The sequence below is a fragment of the Sitophilus oryzae genome, unplaced genomic scaffold (genome assembly GCF_002938485.1).
Source record: "Sitophilus oryzae breed Bouriz unplaced genomic scaffold, Soryzae_2.0 scaffold_1430_pilon_pilon, whole genome shotgun sequence".
In the NCBI taxonomy this organism is placed as follows: Eukaryota; Metazoa; Arthropoda; class Insecta; order Coleoptera; family Curculionidae; genus Sitophilus; species Sitophilus oryzae.
Window position 1 is genome coordinate 769,404 of NW_022146094.1, and position 18,956 is coordinate 788,359.

Genomic DNA, 18,956 nt, shown 5'->3' on the forward strand with positions numbered 1-18,956 from the left:
CCTGATGGGCCGACAGGGACTGGACTTAAGGGTTCGCCGACATATATACAGGGTTATTTATGGCGATGGAAAGTTAGAAGTTTATGGAAAACCAGTAAAAATATGATTTTTTGAAAATTTCTATCTATAGTTTGTAGATTATACCGTGCTGGCAACTCTTACTTTTGGGTCAGTATCTACATGTGTGGAGGTAAATCGCATAGGGATCTTATTAAATCGGAGTGAGAGAAATACGACGATGTGCTGTTGCGACGTTGCCACATTTCTCCGGTACGCCTTTCTCTATCAAGTAAAGTAAAATCACGATCGCAAGCCGCTTATTTTTAAAATACTTTTATTTTCGAAAAAATAACTAGATAAAATCATTAGATATGTTTCTGAGCATCTGAAATCGAATTATAAGGATATCATTAGAGTATCCATTTTTTTATAACGAGAAAACGTCAGTAATCGCGATAATTCAAAAACTCAACTTTTTAACACATAACACGCGATAACTATTTTAGATCTTGAAACTTTTATTATTTCGAAGTTCGGATCTTTTACAAGATGTTTAAATAAGAAAAATTCGATAGTCTTGGTTTTTTTTTCATTCAACATTTAAAAAAAAACATCCATTTACTTTTAGTGCATTGCAATTTTCAGCAATCGTGTAACTTATTTGTTTATAAAGATTTTCACATTTATTATTAATTATATTTATTTCATTCATTTGACAATGTTTTTACAGTTCTCTCTTTGTTCAGTACATCATAAATGCATTGTACTTTTCTTACATACGGAAATGTCGATCCAAAACTAACCTTTGCCAGCCCTTAGTATATTTTCAAACAAATTAAATACTCAGAAGCACATTAATAAAAGTTACATTAATCTATTGGTAATAATAATTAAATATACATGAACGAAATAATAAAAATAACACTACAGCATAACTGCGGTGTGAATTGCTTAGAACTGATGTAGATAGGATAATCTTGTTTGGCGTTAACGCACAGTGTTGACCTCCTTTAAATACCCACAGACAATATAGTTAATGCGGGTAACATGGGACAGGACAAGACCATATAATTTACGTTTACAGTAGATTGAAATAATTGTGTTAGGGCGATAATGGCCACTCCGGAGGTGCCTCTTGCAAGATTGTACAAATATATTAATTAATCTATATCAATAATATAGTATTATAATTTATATAAAAAAGAAATAGAGGTCAAATGATCTCTTTCATATCTGTGTACTTATCTTATTCAAATCTATCCTCACTTCTGTAGTTTTTACATCAACATGGCCCCTCAAACGCTCTATTTTAGCAAATATAACTTGTTGTTAGCATCTTGCACATCTTAATAGTCCTGGCTTTTTCCATTCTTTGGTTATTTTTCCGAAGGATTTATAAATAATAGCCCATTTCCAAATTTTACTGTAGGTACTAAAATTAATTTTATTCACTAACACTGCTGAACTTGTTGTTTTATGATTTTACCTCATTTTTCAGCACTTGGTACCTACCATGGATTCACACACAACATGGCATATTGCCACTTTTTGAAACTTTCGTGGTAAAATTTCTCGAAGGTCGATCCCCATTTCTGATGTAAGAATCTAGTATGTATTTTCCAAACAAAACACTGTATTTTTATTATCATATCTCCTTTATTCCGTCATAGTACTTAGAATTACATAAGAGCTACCTGACAAGAAGGTTTTTTGTCAACTTTTAACAAATGAGGTATAGAGATCGATCCTGTCAAAATTATAGACGATTGCCATTCCCCAGCCATCTTTGACGCCGTTTTTTTTTCCAATCATACGAGCGTATAATATAGTAAATAAAAGTTCCTCAAATAATCCGTCCAATAATGGAACAAATATTCGGAATATCGTTATTTTTCTCTTTTGCTGTCCTATCGAAGAATTGTTGGAACGTACACACGCTACTTTAGAATATTTATGAAAAGTGCATTTCTATTTCGTTTTTCCACGTTTTCATCACATTTTCCGCGTTTCCGGACGTGCCTGCTGATTTATTTTGTTAAAAGCGTTTAATGATTCAAACTCTTCTTCCACGGAGAAAAATAGAGGTCGAGAGAAAACGTTTTTCGATGTTATAGATATTTCTTGGTTCCGTATTTTTAGAGCGCTGTTAATACCTAAATATAATCGATAATAAATAAATGGATTTATATACAGGGTGTCCCAGAAATAAATGCAAGTATTTTAACTGATAGTATAGTTCAACCCCAGAAATACGCCTATGTTTTTTTATGAAATTTTTAATTTTTGAGATGCGAATTTTTGAAATTTTTTTTGAAATTTTATTAGTTTTTAGTCAAAAAACATAATTTTTGATAATATGGCAAAACATAGGTAGTAGATTAAATCGACAAAAAAGAAAATCCAGAAAAGATCCAGTGGTTCCCAAAATTTTAGCAAAAAATAATTTTGACATTTTCAAAAGTAATATAACTTATCCGTTATTTTAGACTTCTTTGAAAAAATGATACAGAGAAAATATGTTTCTTTTATAGAGATATACCACCCTTAAAATACTGGCACTTGTTTCTGGGACACTCTGTATATCTATGCTTTATCTAAAAAGAAGAAAACATTGACATAGTTTATTAAATTAGCTTCCTTTTGGATTCCACGTAGATTTTTTCTTCTAGTGACAGAAAAACCTAGAATTTTTAGAAGAAAGAAAAGTTAAATATTTCATAATAAAAATAAAGCCATGGGCGTTTGCGTATAAGGGTCGTCGAACTGTATTCCGGAAACTTTGGCAGCATATTTTGCAGATAAACATAAGTAAAAAATGTTCGTTCCAAAACCAAAGTTTCCGGAACACAGTTCGATACCAACTCTGTATTCATATAACATCAACATATACATATAATAGTATTTCAAAAAAATGAAAAAAAAACGTTATATATTTTACAATTCGCGTTCGCGTATATAGATATATAACACTGGAAATAAAGAAGTCGTAAAAAATTTTACATTCGAGTAAATTCAATTTCGGTTGGGCCAAAATTAAACCGAAAAGAACGAACAAAAAAACGTGGAAAAAAAAGAACGTTGAAACGGTAGTGAATAGTTTCCTTTTCAGGGGAAACCTGTGAAGTCTAACCGCGCGGATATTTAGTGTCAGCATTTCTATGGAAGAATTTACGAGTCCACGAGCTCGAGATACGTCTTTGTACAATTTAAATCCCACAAATTTAATTCGTTCTTCTTTGCGCGGCAAATTTTTCCCTAATGTCTTCTGCCTGCTCGCGTTCTTTCTCTTTATTATCTCCGCCATTAAAATATTCTCGGCTATCGGGACTATCGGAATTACAAAAATACAGAGGTGGTTAAATGTTTTGTCAATATTAAGTTTATAAATTTAATAATGCTTTCTTAAATTATTTTTTATACTCTGTTTTAATAATTTCCTTTTGACCTGTCAATAATTAATAACATATTAAGTAAGTTAAGATCAAGCTTTCTCACTATCGCCCAATTACACTCCTTCCAACGCTATTTAAGATCATAGACAGGTTGGTTAAAAGAAGGTTTTAATTACAAAATACTTACTAAACAACAATTTGGATTTCTAAACAAGTCCACAAATGACGCTGTGTTTTCCCTCCTTAATAAAGTTTACTCTAGCCTAAATAATCATCATTCTATAGCAACAATTTTCTGTGATTTTTCTAAGGCGTTCGACTGTGTAAATCATAAGATCCTAATCAATAAACTGCAGCACTGTGTGTTCAGGGGAACATCTCGAATGGTTTAAGTCGTATCTGAGCAACAGAAGTCAACTTGTGAGTGTGGATACCACGTTGTCTTCTACCATGCCAATAGAATGTGGAGTACCTCAAGGCTCAGTAGTAGACCCTATGTCTTTTTGCGGACAGACACACTAGCTTCACTTGAGCAACAAGAACGTCACGGCACTTCATAGGAGGATTATATCAAATGATTTAATCACCATTAAATCTTTGTGCGATTCAGAACCTCCTGAGTCTCAACATTTCTAAAACTAAAGCTTTGTCGTATAAAAACTCGTTGCAGCCTTTTGTACTTGACACCACCATTGACGTCGTAAAATCTGTAAAATTCTTAGGGCTTGTTGTAGACAATTCTCTAAAATGAGACATGCATATCGATGCTTTGTCGAAAAAATTAAACTCTGCATGTTTTGCATTAAGATCTGTTTCTAAGGAACTTATCTTGTTAGTTTCTAGAACTGTTTATTATGCACTTTTGAGTCACTTTTCAGATATGCCCTCTCTCGGGTACGTGTTATGCGACTCAATTTGACCGCATTTTCAAGCTCCAGAAGAGAGCTGTTCGATATTCACTGGGACTAAACAGCAGAACTCATTGCCAGGACTTTTTTAAAAATTAAAAAATATTAACTCTTCCTTCCTTATTTATATTTGAATCCGCTTGCCTAATACGTAAGCATGTATCAGCTTCTCAAGATAGGCCATCTCACACTTATCCACTCAGGAACGAGGAGCAAGATCTTTATCTACCACCTACCACACGCTCAGAGTTAGTTAAAAGTTCAATATTATACAACTCGAAAAAAATGCACAATTTAAAATCAAATCCATAAAATAATTTTCTTCATCTCACAAAGCATTGAAATTTTATTTACAAGGCAAGACTTTCTACGCCGTAAATGACTTATATTTTTTGATAATCGAGTTTGAACTTGTAAACACTAGTCTAATATTTGCTATTACTATATTTACTATAAACTCACTAAATATTTTTGAATCTTATTTTTATTTTTTTTATTCTTTAACATTGTAAACATTTATAAATGTTTATTTTAATAATAAGGACTGACAATGTAATTTGTATACTTGTTTGTATTCTCTTTTGTTTGTTTACTTTATCTTTGGCTACAAATTGTAAAATTTTTGACAATAAAGGCATTTATTTATTTATTTCCTTATGACCTGACAATAATTCTAATTACATGTATTCTAGTTTCACTTCGTTTCATTAAACAAGAGGTTAAATTTATAATCTCTCGGGATTTAAAACTGCTTCAAAATTTATGAGAATTGATTATTAAAATCTTTACTTTAAGGTGGATTTATGCCAAGACGCTTCTTAGAGAGAAGAAATAATTTGTATTATTTCTTAATAACTGAAAAACACTCAATGGTGTGAATATAAAAGGTTATGTTATAAGTTTTTTAGATTAATAAAATTTGGAAAAGAACAAAATCGGAGAGCTTAGCCTAGATTTATTTTGCACAAAAAAAATAATAAAATGCGTATTATATGCTGAAGAATTACGTAATCAAAAATGAAAATGAATGCCATCAAGTTGAAAATTAATTCTCGCTGCGAATAATAAACTAACTAGACATAATTCCCATCGTTTTTTAACAAGAAAAGTCGCTAAAGGTACTCAACCTCATACATCATAAATTGTCCCTTTTCTTTATTTTACTCTCTCGTTCTCTGGGAAGAGCGCGAGAATGATATTTTTACGCCTCTTTCTGTTTTTATTTTTAGAGGCAAAAAAAGCAAAAACAGGGTTTCGTTGGCGTCCAAAAAAGCATCTAAAATGTATATCAGACATATCTGATTGGCACAATCTATACGTGACTTTATCCGTTAATCTATTGGATATAACGACTTATCTACCTTACAATGTTCTACTAAAAGATACGACAGTTTGACTATTATTTTGTCTTTCCTTTTCAAGGGTATTTTAATTTTTTACAGTATATTACTTAAAAAACTCTTATTTTAAAACTCGAAATGGTGCCATTAAACTAACTCCCTGGAGTAAATTGTACAGAAAACAAGAAAATAAAACCTACAAATCTATTTAGGATCGTCCCTTTTAGCGAAAACACACAACTATTAATTCTATTTCACTATATACCCTGAGTCTCTTTCCTAATGCGTTTTCATTGTACAACAAAGAATCTCATTGGCTCCATTACAGAAAAACCTCACGATTCCCAGAGAGAGGAAAAACCAACACAAAATAGCATCGAAAAGTTTTCGTTTGGCGATGGAAATTTATTTGCAGGATTTACAAATGTGGCCGCTGAAATTTCGGCCTCTTTCGGCCTGAAACTGTTCGGAATAGGTCCGAAAGTTTCACGTAAATGGCTTTATTAAAGTTTCAAACCCAAAAGCTGGCGAAACTACATTAATATTTTAGTGTAATGGGCAAAATTTAGCTTGACTATGAGGTATTTGGTGTTAGTGGGAACAAAAATAATTTGTTTGGTACAAACGTTCATTTTTATTTATTTACAAAAAATAAAATTATGAACGATTTACATATTTAAGGCTTTTTTTTCATACTAATTTTCTCAAATGGTCTTGATATTAAGATATTCAGAACATTTCAAGAAATATCCTGTAAAAATATCGTTGTAATATTAAACACTGAGTCCAAAGTCGCATCTGTTCGAATTCGTGTGTGATAATAGAGTTTAACCTTCATTTTCTAGCTTCACTTTGCTTCATTAAACCGAGAGAGTTAAATTTAGAACATTTCGGGATTTAAACTGCTTCGAAATTTATGAAAATCGATTATTAAAATCTTTACTTTTAAGGTGGATTTATGCCAAGACGCTGTCTTAGAGAGGAAATAACTTTCTATTACTTCTTAATAACTCAAAAACACTCAATGGTGTGAATATAAAAGGTTGCATTTTAAGTTTTTTCAGATTAATAAAGCCTAGACTATTTTGAACAAAAAATAATAAAATGCGTACCAGACAATGAAGAATTATGTAATAAAAATGAAAATGAATGCAATCCGAGTTGAAAATAAATTCTCGCCGGCGAATAATAACCTAACTCAGACATAATGCCCGTCGTTTCTTTAACAAGAAAAGGCGCTAAAGGCACTCAACCTCATACATCATAAATTGTCCCTTTCTTTATCTCGCTCCCTCGTTCTCTGGGAAGAGCGCGAGAATGATATTTTACGCCTCTTTTGTGTTTTATTTTTAGAGGCTGCGAAAAAGCGCAAACACGGTCTTGTTGGCGTCCGAGAGGGCGCTCGAAAATTTATTACAAAGATACCGAAAGTAAATGAATAAAAATCGCTTTCTCCACTCGTGGCTGCGAATTTGAAATTCAAGATGCTTCGGTTCGAGACAGGGAAGATGTATTTACTTCGAAAATATTTTAAACAGCTACTTTTAGAACGATTTCGTATAGAAATGGAAATAGAATATACAGGGTCAGTCTTAAATAAGTGCAAATATTTTTATTGGTAGTATATTTCGATCCCAGAAAAACCTCTGTAGGTTTATTTCACGAAAAAAAAATTGAAAATTTTAAAATTTTTAGAAGATTTTGGAAACTTTAAATTTTTAGTCAAAAAACAAACTATATTCATAGCAACATTGGTAGTAGAATTTTTGAAAATTTTCAAAAATAAAATATCTGTTATTTTGGACTTATTTGAAAAAACAGTAAAAGAGAAAATATGTTTCTTTTATCGAGATTTATAAACCCTGAAAATATTTGCACTTATTTAAGACTCACCCAGTATATTTATTTAGTTATAAATTATGATACAATCTCACGGCCAGTAATACAAAAGCCAGTATCTGAGACGGTTTTACAGAGGTTTCTCCGTTTCCGATATCAGTGATGAGGTGTTTTGGACGTTTCCTTATATTCCCTAGTTGTTAAAATCTGCATTCTTCATTGTTTCTTAGCTTCAATCTACTGAAGTATTCATTGAGATGACAGTTTCGTCTTGTTCGTACTTAAATCAAGGAAAATCTATATAAATGTCTACGCACATCTAGAAATAAAAAATAATATACTTTTACTTTTACTTTTCGAAATCATACTTTTTATTACTTCAGACATATCAATTTTTTACATTTTGTTTACTCATTTTTTCAGCAGGCCTACATGAGAGACAATTCTAAAATATTTTTCTATTTTGTAATGACGCGTTAAAAAACTCCTGATATATTTTCATTCAATGATCGATTTCTTTTCAAAAGCACATCAATCAGTCAAAAAAACATATTACTGTAAAATGAGAGTAGAAGTCTTTTAGAAATCAATCATTATAATTTAATATATGACTTTTCCTTCTTGGAGCTATACGTATTTATTAAAATATATTCCATAAATGGAAGCAGTCAATAAAAAAATTGTTATTCTGGTACAAAACTTAATTTTACTACACTCCAGGAAAGTTTCTCATTATAATTCGCTTTTAATATATTCTTTTGGTGATAATAATGTTATTTAATAATGAATTTATACCTTCCAATCCAAGAATCGTACTTCTTCAGCTAATGGTAAACTGCTGATGAACACATGCCATCGAGTTCGAAAGGACCCACCCAGGAAAGTTTTTTCGTTATAATTCGGTTTTTAATATATCCTTTTGGTGGTAATAATGTTATTTAATAATGAATTTTTACCCCCAACTCAAGAATCATACTTCTTCAGCTAATGGTAAACTGCTGATGGACACATGCCATCGAGTTCGAAAGGACCCACTGCAGGAAAGTTTTCTCGTTCTAATTCGCTTTTAATATACTATTTTGGTGATAATAATGTTATTTAATAATAAATTTATACCTCCCAATTCAAGAATCGTACTTCTTCAGCTAATGGTAAACTGCTGATGGACACACGCCATCGAGTTCGAAAGGACCCCACTCCAGGAAAGTTTTTCTCGTTATAATTTGCTTTTAATATGTTCTTTTGATGATAATAATGCTATTCAATAATGAATTTATACCCCCCAACTCAAGAATCGTACTTCTTCAGCTAATGGTAAATTGCTGATGGACACATGCCATCGAGTTCGAAAGGACCCTGCAGGAAAGTTTTCTCGTTATAATTGGGTTTTAATATATTCTTTTGGTCATAATAATGCTATTTAATAATGAATTTATACCCCCAATCCAAGAATCGTACTTCTTCAGCTAATGGTAAACTGCTGATGGACACATGCCATCGAGTTCGAAAGGACCCACTCCAGGGAAAAGTTTTCTCGTTATAATTCACTTTTAATATATTCATTTGATGATAATAATGCTATTTAATAATGAATTTATACCCCCAATCCAAGAATCGTACTTCTTCAGCTAATGGTAAACTGCTGATGGACACATGCCATCGAGTTCAAGAAAAGGAGCCACTGCAGGAAAGTTTTCTCGTTATAATTGGGTTTTAATATATTCTTTTTGGTCATAATAATGCTATTTAATAATGAATTTATACCCCCCAATCCAAGAATCGTACTTCTTCAGCTAATGGTAAACTGCTGATGGACACATGCCATCGAGTTCGAAAGGACCCACTCCAGGAAAGTTTCTCGTTATAATTCACTTTTAATATATTCATTTGATGATAATAATGCTATTTAATAATGAATTTATACCCCCAATCCAAGAATCGTACTTCTTCAGCTAATGGTAAATTGCTGATGGACACATGCCATCGAGTTCGAAAGGACCCACTCCAGGAAAGTTTTCTCGTTATAATTCACTTTTAATATATTCATTTTGATGATAATAATGCTATTTAATAATGAATTTATACCCCTAATCAAGAATCGTACTTCTTCAGCTAATGGTAAACTGCTGATGGACACATGCCATCAAAGTTCGAAAGGACCCACTCCAGGAAAGTTTTCTCGTTATAATTCACTTTTAATATATTCATTTGATGATAATAATGCTATTTAATAATGAATTTATACCCCCAATCCAAGAATCGTACTTCTTCAGCTAATGAGTAAACTGCTGATGGACACATGCCATCGAGTTCGAAAGGACCCACTCCAGGAAAAGTTTCTCGTTATAATTGGGTTTTTAATATATTCTTTTGGTCATAATAATGCTATTTAATAATAATGAATTTATACCCCCAATCCAAGAATCGTACTTCTTCAGCTAATGGTAAACTGCTGATGGACACATGCCATCGAGTTCGAAAGGACCCCTCCAGGAAAGTTTTCTCGTTATAATTCACTTTTTAATATATTCATTTGATGATAATAATGCTATTTAATAATGAATTTATACCCCCCAATCCAAGAATCGTACTTCTTCAAGCTAATGGTAAACTGCTGATGGACACATGCCATCGAGTTCGAAAGGACCCACTGCAGGAAAGTTTTCTCGTTATAATTGGGTTTTTAATATATTCTTTTGGTCATAATAATGCTATTTAATAATGAATTTATACCCCCAATCCAAGAATCGTACTTCTTCAGCTAATGGTAAACTGCTGATGGACACATGCCATCGAGTTCGAAAAGGACCCACTGCAGGAAGGTTTTCTCGTTATAATTCGGTTTTAAAATATTCTTTTGGTGATAATAGTGTTATTTACTAATGAATTTATACCCCAATCCAAGAATCGTACTTCTTCAGCTAATGGTAAACTGCTGATGGACACATGCCATCGAGTTCGAAAGGACCCACTGCAGGAAAGTTTTCTCGTTATAATTCGGTTTTAATATATTTTTTGGTGATAATAATGTTATTTAATAATGAATTTATAACCCCCAATCCAAGAATCGTACTTCTTCAGCTAATGGTAAACTGCTGATGGACACATGCCATCAAGTTCGAAATGACCCACTGCAGGAAAGTTTTCTCGTTATAATTCGGTTTTAATATATTTTTTTGGTGATAATAATGTTATTTAATAATGAATTTATAACCCCCAATCCAAGAATCGTACTTCTTCAGCTAATGGTAAACTGCTGATGGACACATGCCATCGAGTTCGAAATGACCCACTGCAGGAAAGTTTTCTCGTTATAATTCGGTTTTAATATATTTTTTTGGTGATAATAATGTTATTTAATAATGAATTTATAACCCCCAATCCAAGAATCGTACTTCTTCAGCTAATGGTAAACTGCTGATGGACACATGCCATCGAGTTCGAAAGGACCCACTCCAGGAAAGTTTTCTCGTTATAATTCACTTTTAATATATTCATTTGATGATAATAATGCTATTTAATAATGAATTTATACCCCCCAATCCAAGAATCGTACTTCTTCAGCTAATGGTAAACTGCTGATGGACACATGCCATCGAGTTCGAAAGGACCCACTCCAGGAAAGTTTTCTCGTTATAATTCACTTTTAATATATTCATTTGATGATAATAATGCTATTTAATAATGAATTTATACCCCCCAATCCAAGAATCGTACTTCTTCAGCTAATGGTAAACTGCTGATGGACACATGCCATCGAGTTCGAAAGGACCCACTGCAGGAAAGTTTTCTCGTTATAATTGGGTTTTAATATATCCTTTTGGTGGTAATAATGTTATTTAATAATGAATTTTTACCCCCCAACTCAAGAATCATACTTCTTCAGCTAATGGTAAACTGCTGATGGACACATGCCATCGAGTTCGAAAGGACCCACTGCAGGAAAGTTTTCTCGTTATAATTCGGTTTTAATATATTTTTTTGGTGATAATAATGTTATTTAAGAATGAATTTATAACCCCCAATCCAAGAATCGTACTTCTTCAGCTAATGGTAAACTGCTGATGGACACATGCCATCGAGTTCGAAAGGACCCACTGCAGGAAAGTTTTCTCGTTATAATTCGGTTTTAATATATTTTTTTGGTGATAATAATGTTATTTAATAATGAATTTATAACCCCCAATCCAAGAATCGTCTTCTTCAGCTAATGGTAAACTGCTGATGGACACATGCCATCGAGTTCGAAAGGACCCACTCCAGGAAAGTTTTTTCGTTATAATTTGGTTTAATATATTCTTTTGGTCATAATAATGCTATTTAATAATGAATTTATGCCCCCAATCCAAGAATCGTACTTCTTCAGCTAATGGTAAACTGCTGATGGACACATGCCATCGAGTTCGAAAGGACCCACTCAGGAAAGCTTTCTCGTTATAATTCGCTTTTAATATATTCTTTTGGAGATAATAATATTATTTAATAATTAATTTTTACCCCCAATCCAAGAATCGTACTTCTTCAGCTAATGGTAAACTGCTGATGGACACATGCCATCGAGTTCGAAAGGACCCACTCCAGAAAGTTTTCTCGTTATTATTTGCTTTTTAATATATTCTTTTGATGATAATAATGCTATTCAATAATGAATTTATATCCCCAACTCAAGAATCGTTCTTCTTCAGCTAATGGTAAACTGCTGATGGACACATGCCATCGAGTTCGAAAGGACCCACTCCAGGAAAGTTTTCTCGTTATAATTCACTTTTAATATATTCATTTGATGATAATAATGCTATTTAATAATGAATTTATACCCCCAACTTAAGAATCATACTTCTTCAGCTAATGGTAAACTGCTGATGGACACATGCCATCGAGTTCGAAAGGACCCACTGGATTGGGTCCTGGAGGAAAGTTTTCTCGTTTTAATTCGCTTTTAATATATTCTTTTGATGATAATCATGCTATTTAATAATGAATTTATACCCCCAACTCAAGAATCATACTTCTTCAGCTAATGGTAAACTGCTGATGGACACATGCCATCAGTTCTAAAGCCAAATACCAAAATAATTTTTTAATATTATTTTGATAGAATTTTCAAGGAAAAGTTAGCTTTTTAGCAAAATTTGTTGACTCTACAAAGAAAGTATTAAAAGAAGTTATTAATATTTTCAGATGGAGATAGACATGACATGACTTAGAACCCCTACCTACTCTTTAACTAGTAATAAACTAACTGCACATAAAAAAGTGTAAAACTACAAATGATATTTATATATTCAAATCCATTACTCCATTAATTCTCTATTAATTCAAATTAAATTTTCAATATCTGATATCCAAACCTAATTCAAACCAAAATCAATATGCTCGCTATTGTTATATAATTAGATCTGCTGTTTGGAATGTATGTATATTCAATTTAGACAGACGCTGAGCAAGTGTTGCCGAAAACGATAAGTTTCCAGCCGTTGTATTATGCCGTGGAAATTAAGAAATTAGCTAGATTATGTTCATTTGCCTGGAATGAAGATAATTTAATTCTGAAATTGCAACTGTGTGTTAACGTTGCGAAAAGTTAATCTTGGAGAATATCCAGGGCCGTAATTTTAAGTTGTCTAGTTTGAGTGTATTTTTTATGTAAATATTAGTAGTTTATTAGTACAGGAGAGTATAACTCAGTACATAGCAGTTTTATCTAAAATACTGTAATAATCGAAAAAAAACGACGTCAAAGACGGCTGGGGAGTGACAATCGATGATAATTTTGGCAAGGTCATTATTTAGACGTCAATTCTAATATTCAAATTTAGTACATAGCAGTGCCACCAGAATTTTCATCTAAAATATACCTTATACTCAATAAATATTATACCTTCTTCTTTGTTTACCTTGTATAAAACAAGAAATGGGGTAACAATGTCTGGGTAACGTGGAATACATTACTTCAGAGTACGCATCTGTTGTCACATTCGAAACGTGCCCAGAAAGCTGGATTGTTTACACATGCCCCGAAAACGTCAATATTTTACACCTCAAAAAAGAACCCTGTGTATTTTGCAGTATATAAGCAGGAAAAATGTATTTTGCAGTAGTAAAAAATGCAATAAATAAAGACTAAAATTTGAGAAACTGCAAAATAGAGACATTTTATTAGAAATTTTAGTAAGAAAATGAAGATTAATAATTGGCTCTGTGATTGGTTTGGTTAGTTATCTATACTAATATATAAAATCCTTAAGTAACTGACATACTGATTAATCACGATCCTGCTCACAAACCACTCAACGTAAGAAGCTCAATTTTGGCATACAGGTTGACTCTAGGGTGTAGAGGTTCGATAAGAAGGATTTTTCGAAATTCCAGTTCAAGAGGGTGAAACCACCCCTCAAATATTACAATATTTTTTATTTAAAAAACGGTCAACTTTTTCGAAAAACAGCTTAAACACGTATATTTTATTTTGTTTTACATATTTTAAGATTTTTAAAAATTTATACAGGGTGTTTCGAAAAATCTGGTCATTGATTAATTACGATCCTGCTTAAAGCGCTTGACGTAAAAAGCTGATTTTTGGAAAACAGATTGACTTTAGGGCGTAGAGGTTCGATAAGAAGGGATTTTTCGAAACTCGAATTCTAAGGGGGTGAAACTATCCCACAAATATTAAAATATTTTTTATTTAAAAAATTCTTAAACACGTATATTTTATTTTGTTGTTTTACATATTTTAAGATTTTTTATAAATTTATACAGGGTGTTTCATAAAATATGACCATTGAGTAATCACGATTCTGCTTAAACTACTTGACGTTTAAAGCTGATTTTTGGCAAACGTATTGACTGTGGGGTGTAGAGGTTCGATAAGGAGGGGGTTTCTGGAATCTCAAATTCCAAGAGGGTGAAAAACGCCCCTCAAATACCATTATTTTTATTTAAAAAACGGTTAGTCTTTCTGGAAAACGCTTGGAGAAGCATAATTTTTTTGTTTTTTTTACATATTTTGAAATTTTTAAAAAATCATACAGGGTGTTTCAAAAAGTTGGGTAATTTCTTAACCACGATTCTCCTTAAACTTCTTGACGTAAAAAGTTATATAATAATATCGCCATATTGTTTTTTCTCATGCTGACATAAATGTGAAAAAATTTTATCCGGATTTATATGTTAATGGAAATTCTTGCATTGCTTTATCGTCACCATTACAAACGATTAATTCGATGCGAACAGAAGTCGCCGGTACACGAAGAGTATTATCCATAATAAAATAATATCATAAATATAAATAAACCAGTTTCAAAGTTTCAGTCCAAAAACTAAACCCTCTTGTATATTTCTATTAAATCTCAATTTCTTATTGATTACTAAATTAATAATAGACTTTTCTAAAGTACTATAACCTCAACTTTACTAAAGAATCAATTTAAGAACAGAAAAGTGATAGAAAACTCCACTTCCAATTACACCAAAGCCATTATTCAAAAGTTTGCCATTCCGTTCTCAATAAACAGAAACTTTGAAATCTTGGTGAGATTTTAATACTCAGGTAGGAAACCTAATGCACCAAAGTCTGTAGAGAGTATTATTCAACTTTATTAATTATAATTAGATCAATAATAAAGTTGGCGAGCCAGAATCTGATAGCGGAGACTCGATTCGACAGGATATTTATTACTTTGGGGATAAGGAAATGTCATGATCAAAGAAAAAACAACTTGTGATAATCAGTAATAACAGTAATAATAAGTCAAAGTTTCATCACTATTCATAAACCATCGAAGTTTTATTATCTGCTTATTTATTTTTTGGTATTATTTGATTTATTTTCGAATAAGCTATTATAAGCTTTATTGATTGATCGAAAATTTGATTACCAAGGCGTTTAATAATGTTGCCATCGATAGCAATTTAAAGTTTTCACAAACTTTAAACTGTTACTGGTCAGCAATAATTTAATTATGTACACTATCAGAAATAAAAGCATTAATACCAGACGATCGAAAAAAAACGGCGTCCAAGACGGCTGGGGAACGACAATCAATGATAATTTTGGAGGACAAACCCTAGACGATGTAGTTTAAACTACGAGAAAAAAATATTTTTTTTGGAAATAGATTTGTGTATCTGGAAACGTTTATGACCTCGTCAAATTTATTATCATCGATTATCATTACCCAGCCATCTTAGACGCCGATTTTTTTCATACGGTATCTCAAAACTAATATTTTAATTTTAAAAATTGTATGGAGGCAACTATGTTTGTTACGTTGCAATAAATTGCATATTATAACTTCAATAAATTGCTATTTAGCACAAACATTAAGAATATAAGAGAAAAAAAACTTTATAAAATAGCATTTAAAATATTTCAAAGTACAGATATTTAACCTGAATTGAACCGAATGAATATTTATTGCAAAATTAACCTTCTTTGTACGAGAGAACAGTCCTTTATATGAAAATTTTGTTTGCTATGGTCCTATCAAACGCTTACCATACAAGACTTTTTTTTGGAAAATCTACATATTAATTAAATTTTTCGTCTTCCTGTGTTCTAATAATATTCCTGTAAATCTAATATAAAATTATCCAAACATTAAATTTTTTGTTTTATTCATTTCGATCGTTTTGGGTTAGCTTTAGAAAAGTAATTTATCGGTATTTTTTACATTGCCTTTGTTACAAAAACCTACTCAAATCTATGTTAAATTATACAGGACGTTACAATATTTTGTGGACACAGAACAACTACATATTTATGTGTAATCAAAGTAAGTTAATTAGACATAATTTACCTACCTAATGCCGGGTTCAGACCAAGCAGACAAAACAACGACAAGACAGAAACATTCATGTTTTACGACAAAATTGCGACAAATCCAATACATTTCTTAAACATTTTTGACTATGAAAAAATGATTTATAAAAGAGAATAAGTATTCCACTGAAAAATTTGAAAATTTTAAATGCTTTTTTTAATCGTTCTCTTTTTTATTTATTTTAAATTCTCCAACCCCAAAATCGTTTATTATCTGCTTGACTTTCATTCCCTAGAGTGTTGCCCTGACAGCCTAAATTTATGAACTTCCAGGATTTTTTTTCAAAAGGTTTCAGGTTTCCCCTGTTTTATTTATTTTATTTAGATATAAATTGTATCAGCCGGCAATCTCACTCTGGTATAACCCAATAACTTCACTTAGATTTGTGATCTAAAGTGGGTTGAAGAATTAAAAAAAAATTGTTTTGAGAAGGTTTAATAAGTTTATGTTAAATCATTTCTTCTTATCCGAATGTTGCCATTTATAGAAACAAATAATAGTTTATTACAATAATATAATAATATTATTTGTAATAAATAATATAAAAACAAATAATAGCACATTGAATATTTTAAAACAGTAATAATAAGTCAAATTTTTTGGTCGTAAATGTTTAAGTTTACTATGTCTTACCTGTAAGTGATGAAGGCAAAAACTAACGCTACCAAAGAGACACTGCTTCCTAACACTATAAGAAGGGATAGAACACTTTCTTCACTAATGTTTGTCTCTATCGATGAATGTGATATGTTTGGTGGAAACCCATGAAGCCGTGCTGTGTATAGTGTATCCATTATTATTCTCTGAAAGAAAGATTACATTATAGTGTTAATAATGGTCTAGGTAAAGCTTTTAGCTCATTTACTAGCTCAAAATTTGAATTAAAAGAGTTAAGCAACTTTCATTTTTATTGGAGGACATTGTCATACTTATTTCAAACCAATAATCAACGAGAATATTCGTATAATTTAGCAAAATTACTGTAAATCACTTAAATAATGTGTAAAGAACAACAAGAAAACGTGTGAACAAAAACAGAGCACACGAATTGTTGGTTCAAAATTTCTTCTAACCTAACCTAAAACGTATTTATTGGTGTTAACTGCATAATAACGGTTTGATAATTTGCCAACTAAATCACAATGACGATAAATTTTCCGGAACATTAGTTTTAGCCCACGCACATATGTAGTCACATACAGCGGGGCTTGTTGTGGCACGAAACGGATTATTTATGGTGATAATTCCCTTTTCGTTAAGCGTTAGTTAATTTCGCGGATAATTTTCCGGAACAGCGCCAAACCAGGTAAAACTCGAACCAACCGTTCTATGTTCGTATGAATAATTCTCAGTTTGCGGGTGTGTAACGTATATTCACCAAACCGCACGTTTAAATATATGGTAAAAAGTTTATTAAAAATAAATATAGTATTGAATATTCAATTTTTAAATTGGACTAGCAACAAGAAAGCGCTATTGCTTGAATTTGTTATCTGGAATGTAGAATGAAGAATGTTAGGAGTTTTAGGAGTTATTGTGTGGCCCCCTTTCTTGAGTTATAACTCATCATACAGTCTCAAACTTTTGTCGGAAAAATTCCAATTTAGGTTAATAATAATAATTAGTTGGCTTTTATTGTAATATAAAAATTGTTCTTTATTTCTATAAAATGTTATATATGTCCAAAACATTACATTTTTGTCATATACTTCATAAAACTCACCTTTATTTTTCTCGCAGAATCCGAAAATCAATTAATATATTGGGTGTTCCGTTACAAAAAACACAACTTTGATATGTAACTTTTTTCACGGACACTCTGTAGAACTCCCTATATTTTTAAAAAGTGCTCTGAAATAACTTACATATGCTCACAAAATTTCATTTCAATACAAACTGTCTTCTTGGAGCCTCTCTGTATTGTTATTATGCATAACATACTAATCTATGATACTGATTTTATAACCGTAATTTAAATTTTAATAGTTTGAAGGATTATTTATTTTTCCTTGTATATTAATAGCATTTTCTGCTGTGATTTATATTCGTATTATTCCCAGGCTTAATTCGTTACCTACTAATTTCCCGCAACCGAGAAATTATATTAGTTGCAACAAAGTTAGCGTGAATTACCGCAAGTAGTTTGCTAGGTAGTTAATTTGACGAGTTCAAGCCCCTGGAGTAAATCCAGCAGTTGTTGTACTTGATTTTTCTTTCCCAATTTTCTACCTGGTAGTTTAATACATTGCTGACTACATGCGCTTAAAATTTAAGCACTTTAAGCAGTTTGACTGAAAGTAAAGCATTTTAAGTTCTGGTCTCCTTTTAATATGGTGGATGGACCAAACTGTATTCAGTAAACTTCGGCAAGTAAAAAGTTCGTATAAATGTATGTCCTAAAATGCTTAGTTTCGGGGTTACAGGGTGTAGAAATTTCATTTCTTTTTCGATTTTTTCCAAATAATTTTTCTAATAACGTCAATATTTGGATAAAAAATTGTCTGAGGATTTTCGGACAGGAGAAATTTGATTTTTATGTCAGTATGACTGATATTTGTAGGGGTGTTTTAAAGAGTAATAACTTTTCGTCCCTACTCGTATAAAACTACTGAGTGAAAATATATACATCTCCGTGATTTTTACGTAAAAATG

The 18,956-nt window shown here is 31.6% G+C and overlaps 1 protein-coding gene across 1 annotated transcript in view; it reads right to left on the reverse strand.

The window, feature by feature from the left end:
• LOC115876322 (cuticle protein 7-like) overlaps nucleotides 1-17,098 on the reverse strand; it is a 24,764-nt gene extending 7,666 nt beyond the window's left edge. Inside the window, exon 1 of the mRNA XM_030892058.1 lies at nucleotides 16,938-17,098. Coding sequence (XP_030747918.1) covers nucleotides 16,938-17,098 — 161 coding nt within the window. The remainder of the gene's footprint in view (nucleotides 1-16,937) is intronic.
• Between the last annotated feature and the right edge of the window lie 1,858 nt (nucleotides 17,099-18,956).